Below are 24,211 nucleotides of genomic sequence, written 5' to 3'. Positions count from 1 at the left end.
CACAAATTATTGATGCAAAAACAGTGCCTTAAAATCAAATTAATATTTTTGAAACAAAAACAATATTATTCATTTACACACTGACATTGGAAATTTCTGCTGAAAGTAACATAATATTCAAGCATATTAATTTAGAAACATTAACGACAGTAGTTCTCTCTATGTGCAGTATTCGCTTTTAATCACAAGGAAAGTACGTCCAGCGCAAACAATTTGCACGACCTTTACTGAATTTTCTTAATAGAAGTCAAATTAAAGTTTCATAATTAAGTATAAAACAAATGTTGAATCTGTAGCCATTGCAAGACTTCATCAAATCCTATGACGATTAAGTTACTCATCTCAGTGCTGGCTCACCATGAAAATCTGCCATGCTGTTGTCTCCAAACATGATTGTATAGGACACTTTGAGAAAACGCATGTAACTCTGAATGCTTTGGTTTTCATTCTCTGATTGCTCAAGACTGAGCCTCAACTCCTGCAGGTGTGCTTCATGGCTCCTCTCAGCCTGAGGAAAAATATTCAACAGAATATATTCATTAAAAAGTTAAGAATGCGTGGCTTAATGTAAATTTCTCCACTTCCCATCAGCTTAAGAGATAGCATCTCAACAATTCCGCTCTTTTAAGCATTGAATTTTACAGTGCAGTAGAAGACCATTTGGCCAGTTAAGTCTTTACTGACTCTTTGTAAGTGCTATCTAATTTAGTAACGCATCCCTATTTCTGCTACAATCCTGCATAATAGCTCTCGTCAAGTACATGACCAGCTGTCTTTTGGAATCTCACACCTATTGTTTTCCTGATCTTAAATAAATCTGAGGGGAAATCCTTTTCATTTTCTCTAGTTTTGGAGAGGGCAGAAGTGATTTTACAAGAATGATTCCTGAAATTAGGAATTTTTTTTTAACTCACTCACTCACATTGGATCTGGGAATCAGTTACCGGGTCAGTGTTTATTGCCCGTCCTTAGTTGTCCTTGAGAAGGTGGTGGTGAGCTGCCTTGTTGAAGTCCAGAGTGCTGTAGGTACACCACCATGCTGTTAGGGAGGGAATTCCAGGGTTTGGACCCAGCGACACTGAAAGAACATTGATATGTTTCCAAGTCGGAATGATTAGTGACCTGGAAAGGAGTTTACTCATGAATCTGCTGCCCTTGCCCTTCTCGATGGATGTGGTCATGGGTTTGGAAGGTGCTGTCTGAGTATCTTTGGTGAATTTCTGCAATGCATCTTAGAGATAGTACACACTGCTGCAATCGAACATCGATGTTGGAGTGGCTAAATGGTTGTGGAAGTGATGTCAATTTAATGGGTAGCTTTGCCCTGGATGGTGTCAAGCTTCTTGAGTGATGTTAGAACTGGACTCATCCAGGATAATCGGGAGCATTTTGGGCCCTGCTCCTAAGGGAGGATATCCTGGCCCTGGGTGGGGGTTCTGTTGAGATTGACATATGAGGAGCAGTTGAAGATTTTGGGTCTGTTTTTAAGGAAGTTTAGAAGGATAACAGGAGATCTCATTGAAACATACAGAATACTGAGAGGACTGGATGTGGAAATGATGTTTCCACTAGTAGGAGAGATTGGACACAAGGATACAGCCTCAGATTGAAGGAATGACCTTTAGAACTGCTATGAGGAGGAATTTTTATCAACCAGAGAGAGGTGAATCATTGCCGCAGAAGGCTGTGGAGGCCAAAGCATTGAGTGTCTTTAAGACAGAGATAGTTAGTTCTTGATTACTTATGACATTAAATATTATGAGCAGAAGGCAGGAGAATGGGGTTGAGTAACATACCAGCCACAATCGAATGGCGGAACAGACCCAATGGGCGAAACACCCTGATTCTGTCCTATATCTTATGGCCTTAGTCCATCACACTGACTTGGACCTTGTGGATGGGACAGATGCTTTCGGGAATCAGGAGAGAGGAGTTACTCACTGCAGTATTCCTAGTCTCTGGCCTGTCCTTGGAGCCAATGTATTAATATGGTGAGTCCAATGTGGTTTCTGGTCAATGGTAACCTCCAAGATTTTGATGTGGGGGATTCAGTGATGGTAATGTCAAAGGGCAGTAATTAGATTGTTTCTTATTGAAGATTGTAATTGTTTGTCACTTGTGTGGTGTGCATGCTGCTTATCATCTTTTAGCCCAAGACTGATATTGTCCAGGTCATAGTCTGCTTCAGAGTTGCAAATGTTGTTTCAGTCAGACTGAAGAAGTTGGGACTGTTGTCCCTGGAGAGAAGTAGACCGAGAGGAAATTTGATGAGTGTGTTCAAAGTCATGAGTAGGGTGGATAGAGTAGATAGAGAGATGTTCCCACCCATGAAAGAAAAATGAACAAAAAGGCACAATTTTAAAGTGATATGCAAATAAAGCAAATGTAATTGTTTTTTATTCATTCACAGGGTGACGGCATCTAGGCCAGCATTTATTGCCCATCCCTAATTGCCCACCATTTTGCTGTGCATCTGCTGTCACATGTAGGCCAGAACAGGTAAGGATGGCAGTTTCCTTCCCTAAAGGACATTGATGAACCCGATGGGTCTTTCTGACAATCGACAACGGACAATGGAATCATGGTTATCATTAGACTCTTAATTCCAGATTTTGTTTATTTTATTATTGAATTCAAATTATCCATCTACTATGGCAGGTTTCGAACCTGGGTCCCCAGAAGATTACCTGGGTCTCTGGATTAACAGTCCACTGATAACATCACTAGATTATCACCCTCCTATATATTTCCATATTTCTCACACAATTAGTAGTTAGGATTTGGAATGATCTGCCTGGAACTCAGGTAAAGGCAGGTCAATGGAGGTATTTAAAACATAGAACATGGAACATTACAGTGCAGTACAGGCCCTTCGGCTCTCGATGTTGTGCCGATCTGTCATACCAATCTGAAGCCCATCTAATCTATGCTATTCCGTGTACGTCCATATGCTTGTCCAATGATGACTTAAATGTACTTAAAGTTGGCGAATCTACTACCTTTGCAGGCAAAGCATTCCATACCCTTACTACTCTCTGAGCAAAGAAACTACCTCTGACATCTGTCCTATATCTATCACCCCTCAATTTAAAGCTATGCCCCCTTGTGCTTGCGGTCACCATACTTGGAAAAAGGCTCTCCCTGTCCACCCTATCTAACCCTCTGATTATCTTATATGTCTCTATTAAGTCATCTCTCAACCAACTTCTCTCTAACGAAAACAACCTCAATCCCTCAGCCTTTCCTTGTAAGACCTTAAGAGGGTATTGGATGATTATTTGCATAGAAAAAGTGTGCAGAGGTATGGGGAAAAGGCAGGAGATTGGCACTAGGTAACAGAACCAGTACAGGCATGATGGGCTGAATAGCCTCCTTCTGCACCGTTACAATTCTGCAATTCTGAGATTTGTTTGCCAACTCTTTTAAGTCCTCCTCAATATTTATTCCTCATGGTCTAAATTGCTCTTTCTTTCTCAGAGTTGTGCTGTCTGGCAGTCTTGTAGCACAGTAGTAGTGTCCATAAGTCTAGGCCAGATGTTCCATGTTTCAATCGCATGTCAGGATTTGTTGGTCATGGAAGGTGTGTTCACAATGCAACTGAGGGGGTTGGCCTGTAAATCCATCCAGCTCGCCTGGTGGCAAGCAAGACAGCTACAGGTAATGGCAAGCCACTGCAATACTTTGCCCACTAGCATTGATCAAGCCAATGGAAGTGCACAATCTAACCCTTGGAAACATGAATGAGAGAAGTGATAGACTCCATAGTCGAACTGAATTATTTTCTGTTGATTTGGGTTTGTTTCTGCCTAACCCCAGTGCTTTATTTAGCCCAATTTTATAGCACAAGATATAGAAATATTTCATATATGCCTATTGCAATGCAAAATTTGAAAGCAGTAATTACAGAAAACTTGAAAATCATTTGTTATATTTTGTTGATAGAAAATTCAATCATGAACACCAGGAAGATTAATTCAATGGTTTCAACGGTTTCAAAGTAATTGCAAATTCACTGGTTGCTGTATTGTAATTAATCTCTTCGGGTCCTTGGAAAATGGAATACAAAACATGGCAAAAATTCTTGGTGCAGTTAAAAAGAAATGCAGTCATCAGAAAATAATAATGCTTAAGCTTAAAGGAAATCTAAAATGATCATTTCAAATTACCTTGCAGATTGGTGTAAAGGTTAATTCACAGGTAATATTTGTTCAGTACCTGATTTATATTTGCTCCACAACCTTTGAATAAACTCTGTAACCTCTGTCACTAAACCTCTTCTTCTGTAAATATCAGATTTAACAGCAAGACTTGAGCAGGTTTCTCAGCCTCTGACTGAGCCTGGAATTACGCCATGTTTTCACTTATTCATCGCTTGGCGTCACTGAATTCAATAGAGATTCACGCCCCCTCCCCATACCCACACAATTAGAGATTAATGTGTAAATTCTTAAGACTCATATAATGTATTCGGCTGAAAGGAAATGTGAAATGACCTTGAGATCACATGCCTCTTCCTTTGAAAAGAAACAGGCTTTTTTTCCATGTTCTATCAGAGAACATCCAATTGGTAACTAACTTCTGATGTCACATCACTGCTTTTGTCTCTCTCAAGAGGTGCATTAAGCCAGCTCTCTTAGATATGGGAGCAAGTATTGTTGCTTGCAGTGGAACAATGTGGATGATCTAGGATTGCACTGAATTGTCAATGAGAATAATGCATTGTATTCTCTGTTACAAGACTGTGCCTTTTTTTTGTATCTGTGCCCCAAAACCATCAGGGGTGCAAAACAGTCCATCTAAATTTGAGACCATGACTCAACAGGTTCCAACTCTCTGGCTTCTATTCACATGAGGAGACTTTACGCCAATGGGGGCTTGGTGAGTTGGATGAGACTTGGGGTCTATGGATCAGAGGCAACTGATCTGACAACTCTGTTCTTCTTCAGCAGTTTCACTGCCAAGATCCAAGTTCTCAATGGGTCACGCAGCAGTATATCAACACACTTACAAAAATAAAATACAAACACAACTGCTGTGTTGTCTGATACCTACATTATTACCAGCTCAATAATGTTCCACATCATATCAATACATGATGTGGAAGTGCCAGTGTTGGACTGGGGTGAACAAAGTCAGAAGTCACACGCCATCAGGTTATAGTCCAACAGGTTTATTTGAAATCACATAAGCTTTCAGGGTGCTGTTCCTTTGTTCGGTGAAGTCACATTCGAAACGGTCCAAAAGCTTATGATGTCAAATAAAGTTGTTGGACTATAACTTTGTATCATGTGACTTCTGACTTTACCCTCTCAATTCACTCATCAATGGCAAACACTGAGGTGTGATCTGGGTTGCATTTTGAGGTGAAGGAATTTATCAGAACCTGTCACACCTGCAGTCACAATGACAAATGCTTTGGGCCTCCATGGAAGATTCTGTGGCCATTTGTGCATTGTCATGAAGAAATTATTATTTGTGTTAGGAAGGGGAGAGGACTATGGTTGATCTGTTTGGTCTGCTGCCTTTTACAAGACTTCACTGCCCCTCATCCCAGTCCAGATCTGAATAACTTTCCCCCTCTACCACAACCTATAACTAATAGCTAAGCTCACATAAGATTTATAAAAGTGCAAAAGCTGAAACTGGAAAACACTGCACATATTGGAGTAATATTTCTTTGGCTCCTGGGGTCAAAATGTGTGCACTGATATGTTGCAGAGATATGTTGCTCAGGAGGGATTTATAGTGGAGCCCTGGAAACGTACAGCTCTTGATGAGGTCAATTTCTCAAGCTTTTGGGAAATTGCAGTATTCCTTTTACCTTTCTCCCAGTTTCATACATCAATTTAGGAGAGAAAACCTATTTATAAAAGGTCAGCTACAGTGGGACAGCATCAGTTAAGAGCAGGGAACAGATACATCTGAAACCTTTGTTTAATGTAAAGACCAATATCTTTTTATTTTTCTTGTATCTCGAAATGTGGACTGAAATGAGAAAAGAAGTTTTAAAAACCAAAGATGGCTGGAGAATTGTTACACATTTGAAAACAAGTAACTTGATATTCATTGTAAACATAACTTACACAGTTGCCTGTGAACTACTAACTGAAATTTGATTTATAGATGAGCTTGAGACAAGGTGGTAAGCACAGATGGACAACAAGACGCCAATGGTCTATGGACTAGTGACCAATTATCGATGATACAGGCCTTCTGCCTGCCAACAGCCATGTGATTGGTTCTTGGATAACTGTGCAGCTTGGAGCCGTGAAGAAGCTTTCGGGCCACAACTAGCTTCGGAGCTCCCTCTCTGTTCTCTGCAGTAAGCCACTTTAAATCTTAGGAAAACATGTTTACCTTTCCTTCAGGAATTGCTACAAACTGCGATTTTTAATTAATATGTCAGAGACCATTTCCAAGTGAACTGGCCACCCTATGTCACTTGCAAACCAGTGGAAACATCCAGAGAAGGATGACTGAGGACCAGCATTGTCACCATTATCTCATGAATCATCTCAACAGATCTTGTGAACAACAAACACAGAACTGCTTTCCCAGACTTCCCTCCATGCATAACGGGAGTGTGTGTGCGTATCTCTGTGTGTCTGTGTATGTGTGTGTGTGTGTGCATATGAGAGAGAGAATAAGAGTGAATGGGGGTTTAGAAGCGGATTAGAACTTCTAATGACCCTGTGTCTCCAACAAACAAGTGTCTGTACCTAGAGAAGGAAGATCAGGAAGCAGCATTCTGATTAGCAAAAGGATTATCTCAGCAAACCTTGGGGACAGTGACCTCTGAAACCACCTTTCCAGTTTTTCCCTCTGCCTATAATATGCACTTCTTTTGTGCCTGTCTATGGGTGCATGTAGAAAGGAGTATATAAATGGTGTAGCATGTTTACTCAAAGAGCTATGTTGATCATTCATAATTGTTTATCTGTAGTTCAAATCTGTTTATTTGTAATTCTTGCGGAATACAAACTTAGTCCATGCTTTCCCTCAACCTGAGTCTGAAGGGAAGGTAAACTGGGGAATACTGTGTAGTTTTAAAATATTTAACTCTTATCATGACTCTGGGAATACCAGTACTTAATATCCAGCACACTATTCCAGTGAGGTGGAGTAACTGACTGGGCAGATAGAAAATGAGGCAGAAGTGGGTACTGCGGATACTGGAAATTAGATTCAAGATTAGAGTGGTGCTGGAAAAGCATAGCAGGTCAGACAGCATCCAAGGAACAGGAAAATTGACATTTTGGGCAAAAGTCCTTCACGTAGCAATAGTATATGGAAGGAGCTATAGGGCAGCATGGTGGCTCAGTGGTTAGCACTGCTGCCTCACAGCACCAGGATCGGGTTCAATTCCAGCCTTTTGTGATTGTCTGTGTGGAGTTTTCACATTCTCCCAGTGTCTACGTGGCTTTCATCTGGGTGCCCTGGTTTCCTCCCACAGATGTGCAGGTTAGGTGAAATGGTCATGCTAAATAGCCCGTAGTGTTTAGGGGTGTGTAGGCTAGGGGCATTAGACAGAGGAAATGTAAATAATAGGGTAAGGGAATGGGTCTGAGTGGGTTACTCTTCGGATGATCGGTGTGGACTTTTTGGGTCAAATGGTCTGTTTCCACACTGTAGGGATTCTATGACTGAGTAAGTAATGAACTCTAACCACAAAGAAAGGTACCTTAAAAGAAAGAGTGCTGGTGCCCCTACCTCCAAGTCAGATCAAATCCCACCTCAAGGGGTCAGCCATAGAAATATGTCATAACCCATCAAAGGCTATTGATGGACATAAATAGCTTGGATCCAGATTGACAACCAATTCACTTCACTGTTCAAACATGTTCCCGAATTTGGCTGTGCTGGTGTGAAGGTGTGTCAGACAGAGGTCATATACCTCCCTTGAATGGAAGAGAAATCGATATAGTGGAAGGTAATTAGAGAGAAATTAAATATTGCGTAAAGGAGACTAGAAGTTGAGATTTTTGGACTTGCACTCATCAAAACTAAGACACGAGAAATATATTTTAAAAAAAATACACTATTTTATACAGTATGAGAACAGGATATGATTGATCGGGCCATCATTGGCTGGAGATGCAGCAAGAACAGTCAATCTAATTCTCAGACCAGGCAGGTAAATTCTGATTGGTCAGGGTGTTGTCATGTGAATGCAGCAGAGCAGAGCAAAAGTGGAGAGACAGATAGACATTTTAACAGTGCAGAAAATTGGCTCAACAATACTTTGAAAGAAATATAAATTTGAACTTTCTTCCATTGATGGATTGAACTGGGGGGAAGGGCGAATACTAAAGGGATATAGCCTTCTCTGCAACAATTTAAAAACTCACTTCCCCTAACCAGGAGCTGCAATTCATGCATTATAAACAACAAAAAGCAGAGTTTTTGTGGGTTATGTGACTTTCAAATTACCCTCAGCAACAACTTAACAGATACTCAAGCTCCAATGAAGGTTCACCTCATTTGAACTTTAAAATTCCTTCAGTGGATACAACTGCAATTGTTTTTCTTTTGGCAAACTCTTACATTCATTCAATTCCATACTCTTTAATTCATGTTTCTTTGGTGAAATCCTGTAACAAACTGAAAAACCCACTCAGAGTCAAGAGTGTGTTGCAGGAAAAGCACAGCAGGTCAGGCATTATCTGAGGAGCAGGGAAATTGAAGTTTTGGGCATAAGACCTTCATTCCTGATGAAGGGCATGTTCTGAAACATCAATTCTACTGCTCCTCGGATGCTGCCTGACCTGCTGTGCTTTTCCAGCAACACACTCTCGAGTCTGATCTCCAGCAACTGCAGTCTTCACTCTCTCCCTGTAAAACCTACTCAAAATGGATTCCTTAAACCTCTTGCCCATAGATTTCTACTTCTGGAGCTTTTCTCTCACTGGCTCTAATTCTGCTCTGACTATTCAGAAGACTGTATTGTTGCTCTTTCAAGCCTTGCTCTAAATAACCTGCTTCCCTCAGAAAGAATCCTGCACACTCAATGAACGTCTGGATTGTTCTCTCTCTCTAAAATGAAACTTGTTTTTGTCTCTGCCTTCTCATGACACAGGAGACCTCGTTTCTCGGCAACAGTCCAACTTATGCTCCCTCTCTTTTACCCTTGTGTTCTAAAGAAATGATCAAAACACCATGAGAGTTATTTCTAAAAGCTTCATTTAAATGCAAGTAAACAAATACTCAGACAACTTCATATCACCTCCAGAATCCAAAAATGAAACTAAAACCATATCCTTCAATATAGAAACACATATCAACTTGAAGCATGACATGGTTCTGTCCACATTAGAACCCAAGTTTTCAAATAATAACAAAACTACAAACTTCCATCACACAGCGTTTTCTCTGTTTTAATCAATAGACTGGTTCTTATAGTCTACACCATCAGATGTATCTTCAGCTCTGGGTGGACAGGAACATAAAATGTCAGGCTGCTCCATTGACCTCCTGCCCATTGTTAACCGAGTCCCCATAATATTTTGGGACTGGTGAAGGTATTCACTGGCCTGCAAACCCTTCAACACACTCTAAGTCTGAAGATGCCAATTATTGTGCAATGAAAGGTCTCAGCCAGAAAATGCTGAGCAGTGACTGACAGACAAGAATGTGCAGTCTGTTATTTTTAAAAACACCTTCTATGAGAAGATGGGAAAGGAATGGAGAGGGTGGGAGAAGACATCATTTGTGCACTTCCCTGTGAGCACTGGGGACACCCCTGACCTGAGATGTTATCCCTCTGCCCCACTGTTCCTCCCCAGCTGGCTTCCAAAAACATGTGTCACCCGGGCTCCAATTTTGTTTCTTCCAGAACTCACCCTCATCTGAAACACTGGATTTACTCTCCCGGGTGGACATGCACTCTTCACCTGTGGGACATCTTGCAGTTCCAGCGCTGTCCACTATTCAATTTTGGCACTGCTGGGACCAGTGAAGATGCTGACCAATCAAAAGTTTGCGCAACTCTCAAGGTTACGACTTCCTCCTGCGAATGGGTGTCAGTCTGACCCTCAGCTTGTTCAGACTGCCCACTCCAATGTGTTATTGGTTCGAGACTGACATTTACTCACTGGTCCCTTGTAAATCTAGCCCAATATTTGTCCATAACGCAAATTCAATGCCTGTACATCAACATATATTTCACATGATGTGCAGGACTGACGTTTTACGATTCTAAAGGATGTGGATTCAAATCCTACTCTGGAGACTTCAGCTCAAAGATCCCAGTTGATACTCAGTACAGTACTGAATGAGTACAGCACTGTTGGAGATGCCATCAAACTAAGGGGGCTCATCAGCTCTTACAGGTGGAAGTTAAAAGATTCTGTGGTGTTATTTCAATAAAGAATGAGGGAATTATCTCTAATGATGATCCCTCAGCCAATATTCCTGGAACATATTATTTGAATATCATCACACTGCAGTTGAGAGTTTCATAAATTGGGTAAGAAGTTTCCTATATTACAACAGTGATCATTTTTCAAAAGTACTTCACAGGCTTTAAAGCACTTTGGAACATCCTGAGGTTGTAAAAGGCGTTGCATAAATAAAACCTTTCTTTATTTCCTTCTACTTTTGCATTCAATGATGGAGAATGCTCATGACATATACCGTCAGATTAGATTACTTATGGTGTGGAAACAGGCCCTTCAGCCCAACAAGTCCACATCGACCCTCAGATTAGCAATCCACCCACCCCTACACCTAATACTATGGGCAATTTAGCATGGCCAATTCACCTAACCTGTACATTTTTGGACTGTGGGAGGAAGCCGGAGCATCCGGAGGAAACCCACGCAGACACGGGGAGAACGTGGAAACTCCACACAGACAGTTGCCTGGGGCAGGAATTGAACCTGGGTCTCTGGCGCTGTGAGGCATTAGTGCTAACTGCTGTGCCACCGTACCGCCCAACTTGAAGTTGTTAGCAAGCTTAAACAGTGAGTAATTAAACAAAGGACAGAAAATCAAAGGAGAAGAAAAACAAGGGGGTCTGATTTCTAATTGTATGCAGATTTCAGCTGTACTGTACTCTCTCACTTGTGGCACAGATTTTGTGTAACCTGGTCCCCCTTCTCAATTCTGCACAATTCCACCTTCGGTCACTTTTACTTTCAACTTATTTTTCATAAAATTCATAGAATCCCTACAGTGTGGAAACAGGTCCCTTGTCCCAACAAGTCCACACCAACCCTCCAACAGTAATCCATCCAGACTCATTCCCCTATGTTTACCCCTGACTAACACACCGAACCTACATATCCCTAAACACTATGGGCAATTTAGCATGGGCAATTTACCCAACCAGCACAGATTTGGACTGTGGGATGAAACCCACCCAGACAAGGGAAGAATGTGCAAACTCCACACAGACAGTTGCCTGAGGCTGGAATCGAATCCAGGTCCCTGGCGCTGTGAGGCAGCAGTGCTAACCACTGAGACACCATGTCGCCCCTCATTTGACTCTTCAGAAAAACCCATTCTGCCCCCCTCCCACAGATACTAGAAAACTCACATTATTCTTGTTCCATTGAAGCTGTTGCAGTTCTTTAGTCTTTCTGTTTAATTCCAATTCAAGGCGATGTAGTTTGCTCTGAAGGGCATGCTCTTGAGTTTCAGTCTGATCCTTCACCTCTCTGACCTGTGAATGCAAAACAAATGAGTCAAAACGATGACAACCCACAATGGGATAAACACATCTATCAAGATATACAAGTCTTTGGAATAACAATCTTGCAAATAAAGAAATGACCACAGGGTACAAAAGTGTCACTATTATCCAAATATGAATTATTTGCCTGGTTAATCATCCATCTTCAATGAAATATTGCCTCATTGTACAGCTCATGAATGTCAATCACAACTCACCTGTCAGAAATATACCTCACCTGAATAAAATTAGTCCACAAGTCTGTTAGTAACTTTAAATCGATGAACTCTCATCACAAATCCTTGGAGAAAACCAATGTTTTCTATTTATTTGATGAAAACTCTCTGTAGTTTACTAAATGTCTTGTGAAAACATCTTCTCAGCTTTCACTGAAAATATTTCCACACCGTTAATTTCTTCATTAGACAATTTACAATATATGCTCTTTATTGCTTCAGAGTCCTTGGTACAATGGGGAACCTAAACTGCAAACAGTATTCTGTCAGTAACTTAATCACATGTTAAATTGTTTTATTTTATTGTGAAAGTGTTGCTAGCTTTGCCAGCCAGTATTTCCTGTCCGTCTCTATTTGTCCTTGACAAGATGGTGGTGAGCTGCCTTCTTGAATCACTGCAGTCCACGTTTTGTAGTTGGGAATTCCAGGAATTTGGCCTTTTGATACTGAAGGAACAGAGATATATTTCCAAGTCAGGATGGTGAGTTTCATTTTTATGGAGAAGTTAATCATTAACTTCCTTATTCTTGTGCTGTACCTACTTATAAATCCAAACCTCCATTGGTTTTTACTACATATGTACTTTCATAGAATTTAAGTGACCCCTCGGGACTTCAGCTCGTCAACTCCCAAGGATGATGTTTTTTGCAAGCATGTATCAAATCCCACGACAGTGATCTCTACAAAATGTTTAGACCAACACCAATGAAATGCCTCAGCTTTCAGACAGTAAACCATGGCTGTCTGTCCACTCAACTGGTCATGTGACACTATTGCTAATGACAACAATTGATATCTCTCCTGCCCACATTTACACTCACACTCTGGCTAACACCTCCAGAAATGGCTGGATTAACTCAGCAGAACTTTTCTGATGAAGAGTCACTGGCTCAGTGGTCAGCACTGCTGCCTCACAGCACCAGGGATTCGGGTTTGATCCCAGTCTCGGACAACTGTCTGTGTGGAGTCTGCACATTCTCCCCGTGTCTGCGTGGGTTTATTCCAGGTGCTCTGGTTTCCTCCTACAATCCAAAGATGTGCAGGTCGGGTGAATTGGCCATGCTAAATTGCCCATAGTGTTTGCGGTGTGTAGGTTAAGTGAATTAGTTAGGAGAAATGTGAAGTAAATAGGGTAGGGTAATGGAACTGGGTGGGATACTCTTTGGAGAGTCGATTTAGTGTGGTTGGGCCGAATGGCCTGTTTCCACACTGTAGGGATTCTATGACTTGAAATGTTACCTCCACAAATGCTGCCAGACCTGCTGAGTTTCTCCAGCAATTTCTGCTTTTGTTTCGGAGCTCCAGCAACTGCAGTTCTTTGTTTTGCCTTCAACAACAACACTGTTGTGAGCTGAGCTGGTCAACATGCCACTGAACATAACACAAAACTGGAGATTGAGTCTTACAAGGAGTCAAGGGGAGAGGTGATTAAAAACTTGATTTAGAAATAAAGGTTAAGTTTTAAAGATGCACATCCAAGGAGGAGGAGAGAGGGAGAGAGAGAGGTAGTTTGTAAGATTTAAAGAAGGGAATGCCAAAGACTAGAGCCTTGGGCATCTGAAGGCTCAGCCACCAATAATGCTGAGGTGAAACGGGTGGTTCAATGGTTACCACCGCTACCTCACAGCGCCAGGGTTCTTGGGCTGATTCCAGCCTCAGGTAGACTTTCTGTGTGGAATCTGCACATTCTCCCTGTGTCTGTGTGGGTTTCCTCTGGGTGATCTGGTTTCCTCCCACAGTCCAATGATGACAGGTTGCACCGAAGGATCTGTTTCCATGCTGTACATCTCTATGACTCTATGTGCGGGTTAGGTGGATTGGCCATGCTAAATTGTGACGTAATGTTCAGGGATGTCCAGGCTAGGTGGATTAGCCATGGCAAATGTGGGGTTGCAGGGATGGGGGCGGAGGCACGGATTGGGATGGTTTAGATGGGATGTTCTTCGGATAGTCAGTGTAAACCCAAAGGGCCAAATAGCCTCTATCTGGAGGGATTCCATGATTCTGTGAAAATCTAGGTTACACCCAGGGGCCAGAATGGGAGAAGCACAGATTAATAGACGGAATTAAAACAGAAAATGACTTTGTGGTTCACCCATCTGAATCATATTGCCATTGTTTGAACGCAATAAGAAAATGATGGAAAAAGACAATGACTTTTTTTTCTAAAGAGTCCTGTATGACTAAAATGTGATTTTCTTGAAACTGTTCAATTCCAGTCATCACTGTAAAGCAGGAGGTAAAATCTACTCAGTATTTTACTGCGCTTTATTGCTAACCAAATAGGAGTCTTCCGTTTATTCCACTGTTGCCATCAAACAGATCACCTTCACAATAGCTTTTGTACAGAATATGAAGGCGTGTTGAATACACAATTTTGTTTTGTTATGAGAAGCTGACAGCCCTCAAATCTGTTCCTCAACACTGATAGGGCTCTCCAAGCACTTACTTCACACAGACTGGAAGCCTCAATCCTAAACGTGTCCTTGAAAAGATTCGGCTTGTTCAAAGAAATAACTGAAAGGGTACTTTCCACCAGCTCAGAAATTGCAGACTTCACATTCAAGTGGAGTGCTTTTTGAAATGTAGTCACTGTTGTAGCTGTAGAGTAAAAAGTGAGGTCTGCAGATGCTGGAGGTCAGAGCTGAAAATGTGTTGCTGGTTAAAGCGCAGCAGGTCAGGCAGCATCCAAGGAACAGGAAATTTGACGTTTCGGGCGTAAACCCTTCATCAGGAAAGATGCCACTGTTGTAGCTGCCAATTTCTATACACAAGCTCCCACAAACAACAATCTGATCAGATCATCTATTCTGCTGATTCCGAATGTGGGTTATAGGTCACATCACCAGTCACAAACTGCCTGCTCTCTTTGCAATAGTGCCATCAGAATTTTTCCAAACATCTGATCAGCAGCTGACAATCATCCCATTTTGAAACGCAGTATTTCTGACAGCGCAAGCCTCCCTCATCACGTGAGTAAACCAGCAGTTTGAGTTTTGCACTTGAGTGGAGTGGGATTTGAATCTGCAACTTGGCTCTTATTAAAGAAGTTTTCATTATTTGTTCAGAGGATATGGACATCGCTAGAGGCTGGGGCCAGCTAAATTTGCCCTTCTCTAATTGCCTCAGCTGCTCCTTTTTTTGAGGTATTTTAGGTATTGGAGGTGATTTCCTTGAATTCCAAGTACAGCAATTATTGTTTTATGTGCTGTTACATTGTTTTGGAAGTTTGGGGGGAAAAAGATCAAAACAATGGCACTTTAAAAAGGAGGAAGACAGACTAAGGCAGTACATGGTCAGAGAAAGAAACCTATGACTCAGTGGTGGTGAGCTGCCTTCTTGAACTGCTGTCGTCTGTGTAGGTAGAGTTGCAATGCTGCTTTTGTTTGTCTGGCTGGTGAGTGGCCTGGGAGGGAGTTGCAGATGGTGGTGTTCCAGGTATCTACTGTCTGGGTCCTTCTGGATGGCTGTGGTTGTGGCTTCAAAAGACAAGGGTGCTAGCAAAGATTAAATAACAACATACAGCTGAAAATTTGTTGCTGGTTAAAGCACAGCAGGTCAGGCAGCATCCAAGGAACAGGAAATTCGACGTTTCGGGCCAGAGCCCTTCATCAGGATGCTGCCTGACCTGTTGTGCTTTAACCAGCAACAAATTTTCAGCTCTGATCTCCAGCATCTGCAGACCTCACTTTTTACACTAACAACATACAGCACCAGACTTTGTCTACTGTAACTGGTATATATTTGTTCTGCGTGGGGAAAACCACAAACTGGTGGAATAATAATTTTGCAAGGCAGTAAGGAGTTCATACCTTTTCAGTCACATCATGTAGAGCAGTTTCCAACTGTCGACTCAATGCTGCAGATTCCCTTGTCCTTTCTTCCAGCTGAGATTTGCTAAGCAGAAGAGCTTCTTCTTGTTTTGCCATTGTCTCTGTTAGCTCTTGATTTTGAAAATTAACCTCCTTCAGTCTCCTTCAATTAACAATGATCAAAATTGGTAAGTAAAACAATTGGTAAGTAGACAGCCCCCTTCTCCCAGAAAAGCCTTTTAAAGGCAACTAGAGAAGACACAAACATGATTCCTTGGAAAGTTCATAATAAGCTAATACTCAGTTCTCTCGGGGAGACATGTGATATTTTAGGTTAGATTAGATTCCCTACGATGTGGAAACAGGCCCTTCGGCCCAACAAGTCCACACCGACCCTCTGAACACTAAACCACCCAGATCCATTTCCCTCTGACTAACGCACCTAACACTACGGGCAATTTAGCATGGCCAATCCACCTGACCTGCACATCTTTGGACTGTGGGAGGAAACCAGAGCACCCAGAGGAAACCCACGCAGACACAGGGAGAATGTACAAACTCCACACAGACAGTTGCCCAACGTGGGAATTGAACCTGGGTCCCTGGTGCACTGAGCCACCGTGCCACCCCAGCGCATTGCAATCGAGCCAGGAAGGACTCGATATGGGGAGGAGGTGGGAAAGTGTAGAAGAAATCAAAGATCATATTGTATGGTGGTCCACTGTAGATCACGTTCCTGAAAGATTTACTTAAAAATGTTATAAAGCAAAACAATGTGGATGCTGGAAACCTAAAAAAAACACAGAATGCTGGAGAAACTCAGCAGATTTGGCAGCACCTGTGAAAAAAGAAACAGAGTTAAGCTTTCAAGCCCAATATGAAGAGTCAAACTGGACTCAAAATGTTAATTCTGTTTTCTCTCAAACTGGCTGAGTTTCTCCAGCATTCTCTGTGATTGTTTCATTCTGAGTGGGTTAGCTGGTTGCCTTTTCTCATTTTGTACCAGGTACATGTTTAGACCAAGTGAGCCAGAGAGACACAGAAAATAGGAAGAGACCATTCGGCCCTTCGAGCCTGCTCTGCCACTCAATATGATTGTAGCTGATCATAAAACTTAGTATCTATTCCCACTTTCTCCCTATGCCCTTTGACACCTTTAGCCCTAAGGACTATATCTATACCTTCTTGAAATCCTTCAATATTTTGGCCTTGACCACAAGCTGTGACAGAGAATTCCATTGATCACAACTCTTGGATTCAGTACACATTGTGTTGATGATAGTGCACAGGAAGGGTCACTGAACTCAAAACATTATCCCTGCTTTCTTGCCAGAGACCTGCTGAGTTTCTCTAGCAATTTCTGTCTTTGTTACTCATTGTTTTGAGTTAACTGATCTCATGCACAGTATCTGTAAGGATCCCAAATTTTGTCATAATGTTCCAAGTGTTAATCTGGTCCTCAACAAACATTGGGCTGTGAACAAAATTGATAACAATTAATTGCAAAACCTCACTCAAGTAGAATTGACCCAGTGCGATGGACTGCTGTTCTACCAAATGCAAGCTGATTGCAAAGTGTTGGCAAATTTAATTTATAAAAGATTTCTTGAAGCGTCATTTCGTCATGAAAACCTCAAAATTTTAGAGGGATTTGACAGGACATTCCTCTCACTATAGGTAGGAAAGGTGGGTGAACTGTAAAATCAAGAACACCTGAAGGTTCAGTGCCCAAGTTGATCTCACCCCCCCAGGGATAGTATACAAACAATGCCTTTGGTAATATGGGGTCTGGTTTGGATGGGTACAAGTGAGCAACTGGTTCCAGCTGAATTGCTATTGGGATTGTTGGGGAGGAATCCTGGATTGCATCTGTGGAAACAACTATTCCGTAACGCCCCCTTCAAACTTCATGTTACTGAGCTTGGAAGAAGAGGTCCAGGAAAGCAAGACTCCCTCATGCCAGACCTCTGCTAGGGAACTGCCCCATGGGCAAGGCCTTGAAATGGGTTGCTGGAAAAGCGCAGAAGGTCAGGCAGCATCCGAGGAGCAGGAGAATCGACGTTTCGGGCATGAGCCCGAATCAGGAATGAGGAGAGTGTGCCAGGCAGGCTAAGATAAAGGGTAGGGAGGAGGGACTTGGGGGAGGGGCATTGGAAATGTGATAGGTGGAAGGAGGTTAAGGTGAGGGTGATAGGCCGGAGTGGGGGTCGGGACGGAGAGGTCAGGAAGAAGATTGCAGGTTAGGAAGGTGGTGCTGAGTTCGAGGGTGGAACTGAGACAAGGGTGGGGGGAGGGGAAATGAGGAAACTAGAGAAATCTGAGTTCATCCCTTGTGGTTGGAGGGCTCCTAGGCAGAAGATGAGGCGCTCTTCCTCCAACCGTTGTGTTGCTATGGTCTGGCGATGGAGGAGTCCAAGGACCTGCATGTCCTTGGCAGAGTGGGAGGGGGAGTTGAAGTGTTGAGCTACGGGGTGGTTGGGTTGGTTGGTCCGGGTGTCTTAGAGGTGTTCTCTGAAATGTTCCGCAAGTAGGTGGCCTGTCTCCCCAATATAGAGGAAGCCACATCGGGTGCAGCGGATGCAGTAAATGATGTGTATGGAGGTGCAGGTGAATTTGTGGAGGATATGGAAGGATCCTTTCGGGCTTTGGAGGGAAGTATGGGAGGAGGTGTGGGCGCAAGTTTTGCATTTCTTGCGATTGCAGGGGAAGGTGCCGGGAGTGGAGGTTGGGTTGGTGGGGGCGTGTGGACCTGATAAGGGAGTCACGGAGGGAGTGGTCTTTTCGGAACGCTGATAGGGGAGGGGAGGGAAATATATCCCTGGTGGTGGGGTCCGTTTGGAGGTGGCAGAAATGACGACGGATGATATAATGTATATGGAGGTTGGTGGGGTGGTAGGTGAGGATCAGTGGGGTTCTGTCCTGGTGGCGATTGGAGGAACACCTCTGGGACACCCAGACCAACCAACCCAACCACCCTGTGGCTCAACACTTTAACTCCCCCTCCCACTCCACCAAGGACATGCAGGTCCTTGGACTCCTCTATTGCTAGACCATAGAAGAGCGCCTCATCTTCCGCCTAGGAACCTTCCAACCACAAGGGATGAACTCAGATTTCTCCAGTTTCCTCATTTCCCCTCCCCCACCCTTGTCTCAGTCCCAAACCTCGAACTCAGCACCACCTTCCTAACCTGCAATCTTCTTCCTGACCTCTCCGCCCTCACCCCCACTCCGGCCTATCACCCTCACCTGAACCTCCTTCCACCTATCGCATTTCCAACACCCCTCCCCCAAGTCCCTCCTCCCTACCTTTTATCTTAGCCTGCTTGGCACACTCTCCTCATTCTTGAAGAAGGGCTCATGCCCGAAACGTCAAATCTCCTGCTCCTTGGATGCTGCCTGACCTGCTGCGCTTTTTCAGCAACACATTTTCAGCTCTGATCTCCAGCATCTGCAGTCCTCACTTTCTCCTTGAAATGGATTGGCCAATTTACATTTTGCCAATGGCAGAGCAGTTCCTTCCAGGTAACAGAGGCCACCCAGTTAAAGGGAGGTGACCTCCTGAGGACCTGATGACACGTCCAAGCCCAAAGGAATCAACATTTTCAGGAGATGAAAGTCAAGGGCAGGAACAAGAGGGAAAAAAAAATTAAGGGCCTGAAAGGAAAGCAATGCATTTTGTGTTATCTCATCACCATCAGTTAACTCTAGATGGAGAAATACAAATGAATTAATGCATATTTTATTTCAGCATCAGAAAAAGGCGAGAAGATGTAATAAAGGTGTTTAAATTCCATCCCAACGGTCTTTATGTAATTTGACAATGTAATAATTAAGGTAACTGCTTCAGAATTATGGGTCAGTATTTGCCAATGAATATTCTGTGATGTAATCAGTTTCTAAGTGATGGAACCTAATGGAGTGCCCAGCCTATCTTTATCCACTTCTTTTTAGCTGATTTAAATGGAAAATTAAAGAGGTGCTGACGACAGCTATTTTAATCAAACCTCCCAGTAGCAGGTGAGCGAGAGACAGAGTGAACTGTGAAGAAAAGAATATTAGGAGCACTGCAAGGATTCATTTGCCTGGCAGTTTGAAATTAATAGCTGCACTTCAGGTGCTATTCAGAATCATCCATATTTTGTCTCATGCCACTCGGCTGGAATTATCACAGTCAAACCCAAGAGAGGGCTGCATGCATGCCTGGATACTAAGATGAGGGGCGGTCTCTATCATTATATTTAAAATAGACATGTTTAGATGGTAGGGGAGGGTGTCAGTCCTCACATTTTCACTGGAATTCAGTGTTTTCCATTCAGAGTCCAAAATCTACTGGTGCCCCCATGCACTTTGCAAGCCAAATTACACAGTGCAGTGGATTTACAGCACATGGGGAAATTCAGAGAGTGCGGATACATCTTCCCCACTGCTCAGCAGGGAAGTTAATAAAATCAAATAACTTAACACCACAGGTGTAAGCCAGTAAGCCTAGATCTCTTGTAATGATGCTGCTCCTTTAACAAGGTTGTGTTGTCCTTATTTTTCTTTTCAGAGGGGTCATAAACTCAGTGATTCCAGGGTGTCAGGTCTGGATGGTTTTAGGGCCAATTTGCTTATAACTAACAGATACTGCCTCAGGCAAAAGGCTTTCAAATAAAAAAAAACTTGTACAATGAAAAGGGAGTGACCAGTTCTCCCAGCTCAGCTTTTCTCTGGATTTGTTTGATTTTAGTAGGCAGACAGTTTTTGAGGCTGCTGATCAAAGAAACAGCTACATGGAAGAAGGTATTCCATGCTGAATCTCTCTCTCTCTCTCTCCCTCTCCTGTAGGACTCTGTGTTTAATTATATCCTTTTTTGCCCAGGGGTGTTTATGGGGATTGTTGCAGGAATTTGAATCAGCATCATTACATTAGGATAATCTGTTGGGTGTTTGGCTAGTTTACGTTATTCTGCATTCTGTTCTCTTTCATTTGGTACTCTGTAAATAAATTCTGTTTTGTGGAAAAGGGAGTGGTTTGACCTGCTGCATCCCTCCTGGAATATCCACTTTACACCTGCTCAAAACAACTAGCAAAGTCAGGGTCTGGGCTACCTTCTTGAAATGTTTTGAGGGGGGAGGGGTCTGGTTTGGTACATAACACCCTGAAAGAATGGTTATATTAATTACCTCTTCCCACATCCTAGTTTTCATCAGTCCATCTCCCTTTTAACAAGGTTCATTGAGTCTGCACCCTCTGCCTCTTTTGAACAGTGCTTCAGCAGCCAAGTGAAAGGTATTCTCATCTTTCCTCTCGATGTTTTTCCACAGATTTTGTACCCTTGATTTCCAGTTACTGAACCAGTTGCCAGAAAGAATAGCTTTCTCTATTTAATCTATTACAATCTCTCATAGAAACATAAAAGTAGGAGTAGGCCATTTGGCCCATTGTACCAGTTCTACCTATCAACATGACCCTTTTTAAAAAAGATCAGGAGGGGCGGTGTGCTGGTAATATCACTGGTCTAATGATCTAGAGCCCCGGGTTAATGCTCTGGGACATAACCTCAAATGCCACCATGGAAGATGGTATTATGTAAATTCAATAAAAATACAGAGTTTTAACAAACAACCTAGACCACTGATGAGCTGAAAATGTGTTGCTGGAAAAGTGCAGCAGGTCAGACAGCATCCAAGGAGCAGGAGAATCGGCATTTCGGGCATGAGCCCTTCTTCAGGAACTACTGATGACCATGGAACCATTGTTGATTGACATTAAAAGCCCATCTGGTTCACTAATGTCTTTGGTAGAACAGAATCTGCTGTCAATAATGCGTCTAACCTACAGGCAGAGAGCAAATTGATTGACACTAAGCTGCTGTCTGGAATTTGTGAAGATATGCTTAAGTGCTATTCTAACCAGTGATGCCCACATTCCATGAAATACTGTCATACTCCAGCTCATTCCCCCTACTCCCTGATTCTATTAGGTTCTAGAAATCCATTTATTTCATTCTTAAATACATTCAGTGACTTGGCCTCTAACACCTTTTGGGGTTGAGAATTGCATAGGTTCACTACCTTCTGAAGAAATTTCTCCTCAGCTGAATCTAAAATGGCCTACAGCATATCCCCAGATCATGCACCCCAATTTCTCCTGGCTAGGGGGTGCAGGAACCAACCCTGTATCTAGTCTTCCCAGCCTTATTCATCCTCTTGGGAAAAAACATCATTCGGTCACCTTCATTGACTCCTAGCTTTCTAGTCTCTCCTCACAATGAAAGATTCTGGCTACCTTTCTGCTAAATCTCTCTGTACTCGTTCTAAAGTCTTTCATGAAGTCTTGTACCCAAAACTCTCCACAATACTCCACCTGAGACCTTATCAGTATTTAAAAAATTCTAACTGGATGTCTTCAGACCAGTCGGATTAATTTCAGGGTTGGGGGAAACTTCTGGAGACAGCCACTTGGGATAGAACTAGTCACTCGGGCAAATGTGGGTTAGTTCAGAACAGGCAGCATGGATTTGTCAAGGAAAAAATGTCACTTTAGGGTGTAACCTTAAGGGTTCAAATGGCCTGATGAGAGAAAGGCCATTGATGTGGTGTGCTTGGAATCGCGGAGTAAGGAGTGATAGGTGTTAGAACATAGAACATAGAACAATACAGCACAGAACAGGCCCTTCGGCCCACGATGTTGTGCCGAACATTCGTCCTAGCTTAAGCACCCATCCATGTACCTATCCAATTGCCGCTTAAAGGTCACCAGTGATTCTGACTCTACCACTCCCACGGGCAGCGCATTCCATGCCCCCACCACTCTCTGGGTAAAGAATAAAAAATAATAAGAATAAATAATGGAATAAAAAAGACAGTAGCAATGTGAGTACTAAACCGGCTGAAGGACCCAGTGTAATACATAAATTATTTAAATCACAGTGTACGGGGGACAATTTCAAAGCTTGCATAACAACAAAAAATGTAGAAGAATTGTAAACTGGGAGGAGGACTATGTAGAATTTCAAAAAGACAAGTTGGTGGAATGCGCAGATAGGTGGCATTGAAAATCAATATGGAGAAATTTGAGGCGATACACTTTGTTACTCAGAACATGGAGGGATGGTATAATAAAGGGTACCATGCTGCAGGATTTGCAGGAGCTGACAGACTAGGGTCAATATGTGCATAAGTCATTTAAGGTGACAGGGGAGCTATTTATAAAGCATTCAGTACGCTAGGCCACATTGCTAGGGGCATAGAGTCAAGAGCAGGGAGGTCATGGAGAATCAATAAAGGAAACTAATTAGACATCAGGTGAAATATTGTATGTAGTCTGCACCCCACATTGTGAACACATTGGAAAGTGTGCAGAAAAGCTTTACGAGAATGGTTCTATCAAAACTGAGACTATTCCCTACAGCACCTCGATGGGCCTTTTAAACATCCCACTTCGACATGCAGAAACTCCTTGGTTGTCGCTTTCTGGGTTTAACTGACCCCCGCTTGACACCCTGCAATGAAAATCCAGTCTTGAGAAGCATGTACTCCCAAAGTGAGCACGCAAGTTAGGAAATGCCTTGACTTCCACCATCTCAATGTTGAAAATCTAACCCCTTATCTCCAGCTTAAATCAACACACTCCAGAGTACTGTCACTGCAAACTAAATAAAAAACAGAACTGGTTAGTGACGAGTTAATACAACAAATAGAATGACTGAAATGGGTAAAAAGATAGTTACCGAGAAAGAACTTCTAAAGCCAACTGCAATTTCTGCTTCTCATCACTCAAAGATTCTACCTTTTCTGAAGATGATTTCAATTGAAAGTTCTGGTCATCAGCCTGGAACAGTAATCACAGCACTTTTTAAAAATCCATTTTTTGTGAAAGACATAAAAGATTGTCAACATCACCAGCAAATAAAATGGATAGCAAATAACATTTATAATCAAGGCCAACCAAGGACATCTACAGCAAAACTGTTCAGAACTGGAAAGCTGAGTATTAGACAACTGTTCAAGGTACAGTGAAGAGTTGAGACAGATCTTGGAGTCATAGAGCACAGAAACAGGCCCTTCGGCCCAACTCATCTATGCTGACCAGGTTTCCTCAACCAAACTAGTCCCACTTGCCTGTTTTTGACCCATATCCCTCTAAACCTTTCCTATCCTTGTACCTGTCCAAATATCTTCTAAATGTTGTTATTGTACCAGTCTCTACAACTTCCTCTGGCAGCTCACTCTACACAGATACCACCCTCTGTGTGAAAAAGTTGCCCCTGGGGTCCCTTTTGAATCTTTAAAACCCAAAGAGGCTATCTGAAACCTCGAAAAAATTATTAGCATGTCGCTTTCAGAATGTTGCATATTTCTAAATGGAACATTACATAGCAATATGAAAAAAAGAGTCCTGGAGAAGACTGTAAAGTTAAACATTATAGGTAGGAAAGGGTCATAATTCAACAGGTTTATTTGAAATCAAACAAGTTTTTGGAGTACAGCCCCTTTGTCAGGTGCAC

General features: G+C 42.5%; 1 protein-coding gene across 3 annotated transcripts in view; it reads right to left on the bottom strand.

The window, feature by feature from the left end:
• Positions 1-224: 224 nt before the first annotated feature.
• The window catches only part of LOC132818849 (protein BCAP-like), an 86,321-nt gene continuing 62,334 nt past the window's right edge, over positions 225-24,211 (bottom strand). For all 3 annotated transcript variants that reach the window (XM_060829983.1, XM_060829984.1, XM_060829985.1), the window contains 4 exons: positions 23,435-23,535; positions 15,720-15,882; positions 11,537-11,662; positions 225-508 (listed from right to left, as the gene is read on the bottom strand). In XM_060829983.1, the coding sequence (XP_060685966.1) occupies positions 338-508; positions 11,537-11,662; positions 15,720-15,882; positions 23,435-23,535 (561 nt within the window). In that variant the 3' untranslated portion in view covers positions 225-337. The remainder of the gene's footprint in view (positions 509-11,536; positions 11,663-15,719; positions 15,883-23,434; positions 23,536-24,211) is intronic.

This window comes from Hemiscyllium ocellatum, chromosome 9, assembly GCF_020745735.1.
Source record: "Hemiscyllium ocellatum isolate sHemOce1 chromosome 9, sHemOce1.pat.X.cur, whole genome shotgun sequence".
NCBI lineage: Eukaryota > Metazoa > Chordata > Chondrichthyes > Orectolobiformes > Hemiscylliidae > Hemiscyllium > Hemiscyllium ocellatum.
This window is presented reverse-complemented; position numbering and strand designations above follow the sequence as displayed.